General features: G+C 65.8%; 1 protein-coding gene across 1 annotated transcript; it reads left to right on the top strand.

Annotated features, from left to right (window-relative positions):
- Nucleotides 1–641: 641 nt before the first annotated feature.
- Nucleotides 642–6,965, top strand: ABCB6 (ATP binding cassette subfamily B member 6 (LAN blood group)). Its single transcript, XM_069781168.1, has 19 exons — nt 642–1,381; nt 1,942–2,079; nt 2,365–2,554; nt 2,764–2,856; nt 3,112–3,304; nt 3,391–3,512; nt 3,598–3,707; nt 3,794–3,859; nt 3,990–4,115; nt 4,205–4,281; nt 4,387–4,450; nt 4,547–4,632; nt 4,748–4,805; nt 4,967–5,071; nt 5,489–5,663; nt 5,969–6,081; nt 6,191–6,285; nt 6,482–6,550; nt 6,652–6,965. Exons 1-19 carry the CDS (start codon nt 866–868, stop codon nt 6,776–6,778), a joined length of 2,523 nt encoding a protein of 840 aa, XP_069637269.1. The 5' UTR covers nt 642–865; the 3' UTR covers nt 6,779–6,965.
- Nucleotides 6,966–7,207: the final 242 nt, after the last annotated feature.

Here is a 7,207-nt window from a genome sequence, read left to right as displayed (position 1 = left end):
CGGGGTGCGGGCGGAGGTGCAGTCCCGGCCCGGGGAAGGGCGCGGTGCCGGCGCGGGGGCGGGGAGCGGGGCGGAGCGGCGCCGGGGCCCGGCTGGCGGCGGCTGGCGGCGGCGGCGGCGCGGGGGCCCGGAGCGGGCCGGGGCAGGTGAGAGGGTGCGGGGCCCACGGGTGGCGCGGCCGGGGCAGGGCGGCGGGGCCGGCACGGCGGCTGCGCGGGCAGCGGGGCCGCCCCGGGGCCGAGCGGCGCCGGCACCGGGCACCGCCCGGGCATTGCCCCGGCACGGCCCCCGCTTCGCCCTCGCGTGTCCCTCGCCCTGCACCAGTGTTACCCCGTGCACGTCCCCTGCCTTTGCCCTTGCGTTTCCCCTGCGTGCATCCTCTTGCATCATCCCCCCACCCCCCCCGCCCCGCGCTGCTGCTGCCTTGCCCCTTGTGCCCCCCCCATCCCCCGCTCAAAACTGGTCCCAGCGCCCCGCTGCCTTCCTATCCCTGCGGCTCTCGCTGCCCCCTCGTGTCCGAGTACGTCCCCAAGGGCCCGGGTGGCTCGGGGGGGGGGGGCAGTGCAACGTTACCCCCCCCGGTCCAGGGCATTGCCAGGGGCCACGAGTGGATCCTGGTGTGGTGCTCCCGTCCATCCCCATGCAAAGCTGTCCCTACTTGGGTGCAGGGCTGCATGCGTGTTGCATGCAGCGTGTCCCGCGTGTCCGTGTCCGTGTCCAGCGGTGCTTGCCCCGTCCCCGTGCGTGCCCCCCTCTGCTTGGCTGTGCCATCCCACCGTGGGTCCCTCTTTGCAGCCGTACCCAACAGCCCATCCTGAGACCTTGCTCCAGCCCCTCTTCTCTCTGCAGCCGGTGACCTGCCAGGATGGCGGTGCTGGGGGGCTACTGTGAGGGCAACAGCTCCATCGCCCAGGCCTGGGTGCAGCAGGGCTTCCAGCCCTGCTTCTTCTTCACACTGGTGCCAGCCGTGCTGCTGAGCGTCTGCCTGCTGCTGGGCGCCCTGCAGTACGCCTGCTACGTCCGCTTCGGCCGCGCCATGGAGCCCAAGTACATCCCCCGCTCCCGCCTCTACCTCAGCCAGGTCCTGCTGTCCCTGCTGCTGGCCCTGCAGCCCTTCGGCGGGCTGCTGTGGCAAGCGGGGGGGCCAGGACGGCTCTACGGGTACATGTTGCTGCACGCCTGCCTCTGGGCCCTCAGCTGGGGCTGCGCCGTCGCCCTCTTGCAGCTGGAGCATACGCGGGTGCTGGTGCACGACCGGACGCGGGGCCATGGCACCGTCCTCCTCCTCTTCTGGGCGCTGGCCTTTGCCGCCGAGAACCTGACCCTGGTGTGCTGGAGGAGCCCGCTGTGGTGGTGGGCGCTGGAGGACACCAACCAGAAGGTGGGCTGGGGGCCGTGGGCAGGGAAGGGGGACGGGGCCCTTTGCCAAGCGGGGAGGGGTGGGCTGCGGCATCACGGTGCTGGGGTGGGGTGTGCACACCATGCCCTGCCATGCCCAGGGTGTGCACGCTCCCGGGTTGCACCTGCGTATCTGCCGCATGTCTTGGCCCCGAGCCCAGCTGTCGCACACATCCTCGTGCCCCCATCCAGCTCAGCTCCTGCTTCTGCGTGGCCCGGCCCCAGGCGCAGAGGCAGGGGGTGTCTGCCTGCTCCCCACAGCCCTTTACCCCCTTGCTCCCCTCCCGGGGTAGGGACACCCCAAGCCGGAGGGCACAGAGCGAGATGTAGCAGGGAGGAAGGAAGGGGTCAGCGTGCTTCCTGACGTGCTGTGCTCAGCCAGGGGGGTCCCACTGAGCTGCGTGGGCTGTCCCCTCTCCCCTGGCTGCACTGCACCCCATCCCTGTGCCCCGCTCCTTGCCTCTCTCAGCTCATACCCATCGCATGCCTGGCCGGGCTGTGCCAAGGGCCAGCTGCGGCACTGACCCCCTGCTCTCCATCCAGGTGCAGTTTGGCTTTTGGCTGCTGCGTTACATCTGCACGTTCATGCTCTTCATCCTGGGCATGAAGGCCCCGGGGCTGCCCCGCAAGCCCTACATGCTGCTGGTCAATGAGGAGGAGCGGGACGTGGAGAACAGCCAGGTGAGTCCCAGGGCTGGAGCAGTTTGGAGACATGGTGAGGGACGAGCTGGGGACAAAATGGAAATACAGCTGCCCTGGGATCAGCATCTTCAGGAGACCAGGGAGGAGCAAGGGTTAGGGCTGCCCAAGCTCCCTGCTGCTGTTAGCAGCATGCGGCCCTACTGGGAGGATGGAGTGGGGACGCTGGGAGGACAGGGCTGGGTTTCTTGGTGGGGTGTTCCCTGGGGCCATTGCCAGCTGGACTGGGGTGCCGGGGCAGTGACGCCTCGCTCTGCTGTCCCCTAGCCGCTCCTGCCTGACACCAGCAGGACCACCTCCACCTGGAAGGATTTCCGGAGGAAGCTGCGGCTGCTGGTGCCATACCTGTGGCCGAAGGGCAACCACCTGCTGCAGGGGCTGGTGCTGTTCTGCATGGCGCTCATGGGGCTGGAGCGGGCCATCAACGTCTTCGTTCCCATCTACTACAAGAACATTGGTGAGGGGCCTGGAGCTCGGCGTGTGAGGCTGCCCACGGCCTCACCAAGTGCTGGGGGGTGTTGCAAGTGACCTGGGGGGCTGCAGGGACCTGGCAGGAGCAGGGTCCAGGGGGTCAGGGAGCAGTGCTGGGTGCTGCAGCTGGTTCCTGTGGGGCACCCATCGATGCTCCCTGACCCTCCACCCTGACCCTTGCCACCCTCTCCCCAGTGAATGAGCTGACAGAGGGTGCTCCCTGGCACACCCTGGCCTGGACTGTCTGCATTTACGTGGGGCTGAAGTTCCTGCAGGGTGGAGGTGCTGGTAAGGACTGCTGGGAAAGATGGGGCACTGCGGAGAGACAGCGTGGGGCACATCATGCTGGGGCTGGGGTGGCCGGGGATGCCCTTACATCCCCATCACTGCTGCTCTCTCTTGGGAGCAGCAACCAGAGCTGGTCCGGTTTGGGGATAGCAGGGGGGTCGCATCCCAAATCCCTCTTTCCCAGCTGGGCTTTCTGAGCTAGCTGCATGCCCCCGTGGCGCTGGTCCCCACTGACCATCCTGCGGTGCCCCGCAGGCTCCACCGGCTTCGTGAGCAACTTGCGCACCTTCCTGTGGGTGTGGGTGCAGCAGTTCACCAACCGGCAGGTACAGGTGCAGCTCTTCGCCCACCTGCATGGGCTGTCCCTGCGCTGGCACCTGGGGCGTCGCACCGGTGAGGTTCTGCGCAGCGTGGACCGGGGCACCAGCAGCATCAACAGCCTGCTCAGGTCAGAGCGTGCCCACAGCGGCTGGGGGGTGGCCGGGCAGCCCCACTGGGCCAGGCTGATGCGCCGTCCCCCTTCCCGCCCCACAGCTACATCGTCTTCAGCATCATCCCCACCATTGCGGACATCGTCATAGGCATCGTTTACTTCACCTCAGTCTTCAGTGCCTGGTTTGGCCTCATCATCTTCGTGTGTATGAGCCTCTACCTGAGTGAGTGGGGGGTCAGGGTGCAGGGGTGTCATGCCAGGCTGTGCGGCAGTGGGCGCCTGCCAATACAGCCCCCTCCTGCCCGCAGCTTTGACCATCTTCATCACTGAGTGGAGGACCAAGTACCGACGGGACATGAACACGCGGGACAATGAGGCCAAGTCCCGTGCTGTGGACTCGCTCCTCAATTTTGAGACGGTACCGTAGGCGGTGGGGGGTCGCTGAGCACTGCCTGGTGCTGAGGGGGCCAATCCGGGTGCTGACCCCGGCTCTGTGTCCTGCAGGTGAAGTACTACAATGCAGAGAACTACGAGGTGAACCGCTTTAACGATGCCATTGTCAAGTACCAGGTATGCTCAGCACCAGTGGGTGAGTTGGGGAGAAAGGAGCCAAGCCTCACGGGCACCTGCAGAGAGGATGGAGCTCACTGTGGGTCTGGTTTGGAGACGGCAGCATCCCAGAGGACCTTGCCTCTTCCAGGTCTCGGAGTGGAAGGTCAGTGCCTCACTGGGCCTCCTCAACCAGACCCAGAACCTGGTCATCGGCCTGGGGCTGCTCGCAGGGTCCCTGCTCTGTGCCTACTTTGTCACTGAAAACAAGCTGCAGGTAAGGCTGGTGCCAGCCTGGGCAGCCCCCTGCCTGAGGTGGGGCCCCGGGGCTGGTGGTGTTGGGCACCTCTCCCCTGTCCCTTCCAGGTGGGGGACTTTGTCCTCTTCGGTACCTACATCATCCAGCTCTACACGCCACTCAACTGGTTTGGGACTTACTACAGGTAACGCTGGGAGCTGTGGGGGTGTCTGAGGTCCCCCTCCCCGTGAGCGCCAGGGTCGGGATGTGCTCCCACAAACTCTTCCCCCTGGTCTTTGCCCCATTCCAGGATGATCCAGAACTCCTTCGTGGACATGGAGAACATGTTTGAGCTCTTCCATGAAGAGCAGGAGGTGGGTGCCACCTTCCTGGACCCCACTCCCTGGCATGGACCCGTGGTCCTGCCCTGGGAGGGGCTGGCTCTGAGGCCACGTCTCACCCTCCGGCAGGTGAAGGATGTGGTGAATGCCAGCGACCTGCGCTTGGAGGCCGGGCGGATCGAGTTTGAGAATGTGCACTTTAGCTACGTGGATGGGTATGGGGCGGCGGGCATGGGGTGGCAGGGTGGGACAAGTCAAGCTATGGGGCCTGGCACAGGGTCGTAGGGCAGCGGAGGTGGCCCTCAGCCCCTCTCCATCTCCCTCTCCCAGGAAGGAAATCCTGCAGGACGTCTCCTTCTCTGTGATGCCTGGGCAGACCTTGGCCCTGGTGAGAGTGGGACCTTGGGTGTGGGATTGGGGGAGAGGGGCTGGGAAGCACAGGGGTGAGAAGGACAGACCCCCAACGGGGCTGGCCCTTCCCTGCTCAGCCCCGGTGTCCAGCAGCAGGGAGTCTCTGGTGTCTTCAAGTCCCTTTACCTTTGCGTGCAGGTGGGACCTTCGGGCTCGGGGAAGAGCACCATCATCCGCCTACTCTTCCGCTTCTACGACGTGTGGGGAGGCTGCATCCGCATCGACGGGCAGGACATCTCCCAGGTGAGGGTGAGAGGCCGCCAGGGACTGGGGTACACACATACCAGCTACTCTGGGCTTCGCAGCACTGCTCAGTGCAGGCACTGGCATCTCCCCGGGGCAGGGGTGAGCACGGAGCCCCCACAGCCCCTTTGAAGGCCGATGTCTGTGCCAGGAGTGGAGTGAATGGCACGACTGTGGGACCCTTGGGCTGAAATGCTGGAGACGGGCCAGGGCTCCCCAGGAATGGCTGGGGCACTGGCAGGTTCCCCCACTGCAGGGTGGAGGTGCAGCTGAGCCTGTGGTCCAGGGGGGGACCCTGGAACACACACCCTGCCAGGAGTGGAGTGTGGGGCTCATGGCTGAGGGGTGGGATTGGGTCTTGGGAGGGTCTTTGCAGGGGGGGTGTGTCTGGCTGAGCTCTCCCCCCCACCTCCCCAGGTGAAGCAGGTATCGCTGCGTGCTCACATCGGAGTGGTGCCCCAGGACACGGTGCTCTTCAACGACACCATCGCCAACAACATCCGCTACGGACGGATCCTGGCCACTGACCAGGAGGTGCAGGAGGCAGCCCAGGCTGCTGACATCCACGACCGCATCTCTTCCTTCCCCGACGGTGAGACCCCCGCGGTCCCCTCCTTGCCACCCCCTGCTGTTCTGGGGTCCCCCATGACCTTGTAGCTGCCCCCACAGGTGTTCTTGGGTGACATCCCTCATGGGGACATCTGTGTGACCCTGTGCCTTGCTTTGCCTCTCCCTGCCATCTCGCCAGGGCTAAATCAGCCCCTGGGCAGGAATGGGCTGAGGCTGTGCTGGGCAGCTGCGTGGTCCCAGCAGGACCTCCCCATGCAGCAGAGCCCTGGTTCCCATCCCCATCTTGGAGGGCACCAGCGCAGCATGTTCCTGCCCTTGTGCCTGCAGGATACAACACCCAGGTGGGGGAGCGGGGGCTGAAGTTGAGTGGAGGGGAGAAGCAGCGCGTTGCCATCGCACGCACCATCCTGAAGGGTCCCCGCATCATCCTGCTGGATGAGGTAATGGCAGCAGCCCCCAGCCTAGCCTTGCCCCGCTCTGTAGCACCCCCTGCCCCAGCAGCTGCCCGTGCCGCCTGCATCCCTTCCTCATGCCCTGCCTCTCCCGCAGGCAACATCTGCACTCGACACAGAGACGGAAAGGAACATCCAAGCTTCCCTGGCCAAGGTCTGCACCCACCGCACCACCATCGTTGTTGCACATAGGTAGGGACAAGGGGAAAGGGCTGATCCGGGAGGTACTGAGCTCTCTGAGCTGGCCAGCCCCCCCCCAGAGGGGCACACAGACGTGTCCTCCTGCTCAGGAGGTGACAGCCCCTGTGCTTGTGGCTCCTTGCACAGTGCAAACCCCACCGGACCCTCTCCCCTCTGAGCCAGAGTAACACCCTGCCTTTCTCTGCAGGCTCTCCACCGTGGTAGGTGCAGACCAGATCCTGGTGCTCAAGGACGGGCGCATCGTGGAGCGAGGGAGGTGAGCACGGGGGGGCCGGCTTGGTGCTATCTGCCCGTGGGGACCCCCTCCCTAGCTCCGGGGCCAGCTGGGGACTCTGCACCCTCACACTCTCCCTGCAGGCACGAGGAGCTGCTGCAGAAGGGTGGCGTGTATGCCGGCATGTGGCTGCAGCAGCAGGCTGGGGACGACGGTGAGAGCAAGGAGCGCTGCACCGAGAAGCCCCCAGGCAGCAAGAAGAGGCCGTGAGCACGGCCGGCAGCTCTACTGTGACACTGACACGGGCCCAGACCCCCAGGCTGCCAGAGAGCCCTTTGCCGGCTGCGGGCTGGGGCCGCACATGCCCTGGGAGCTGCAGGGGCTGGGTTGGACACTCCACTACGTTTGTATCCGTTTGTTTTGCTGTCGTGTAGTTTCTTAAACCAGGTCCTTCCCAGCTCTGTGCCTGTGTGCTTTGGGCAGGGTTTGTGCCTGCAGGACCCCCCCTCCGGGGGGCTGTGCTCTGGGCAGGGGCAGGCAGGGTTACTGCCGCTGCCTTTGGGTCAACTAACAGCTCTGCCATGCGGCTGGGCTCAGGTGGGTGAGGGCAGAGCGGGCTGTCAGCACCTGCCCCATCCCTGCACAAAGGGCTGAGCATGGCAGGGGGCTGCACTCCAAGGGCAAAAGAAGGAAGCAGCA

This window comes from Haliaeetus albicilla, chromosome 4 (assembly GCF_947461875.1).
Source record: "Haliaeetus albicilla chromosome 4, bHalAlb1.1, whole genome shotgun sequence".
Taxonomy (NCBI): domain Eukaryota; kingdom Metazoa; phylum Chordata; class Aves; order Accipitriformes; family Accipitridae; genus Haliaeetus; species Haliaeetus albicilla.
This window is presented reverse-complemented; position numbering and strand designations above follow the sequence as displayed.

What these genes read in the sequence shown, in the direction of transcription:
- ABCB6 (XM_069781168.1), top strand. Translation starts at nt 866, where the DNA reads ATGGCGGTGCTGGGGGGCTACTGTGAGGGCAACAGCTCCATCGCCCAG. An exon ending in ACGGGCAGGACATCTCCCAG is followed by an intron (nt 5,072 to 5,488) that starts GTGAGGGTGAGA and finishes CCACCTCCCCAG; the next exon opens with GTGAAGCAGGTATCGCTGCG. An exon ending in CATCTCTTCCTTCCCCGACG is followed by an intron (nt 5,664 to 5,968) that starts GTGAGACCCCCG and finishes TTGTGCCTGCAG; the next exon opens with GATACAACACCCAGGTGGGG.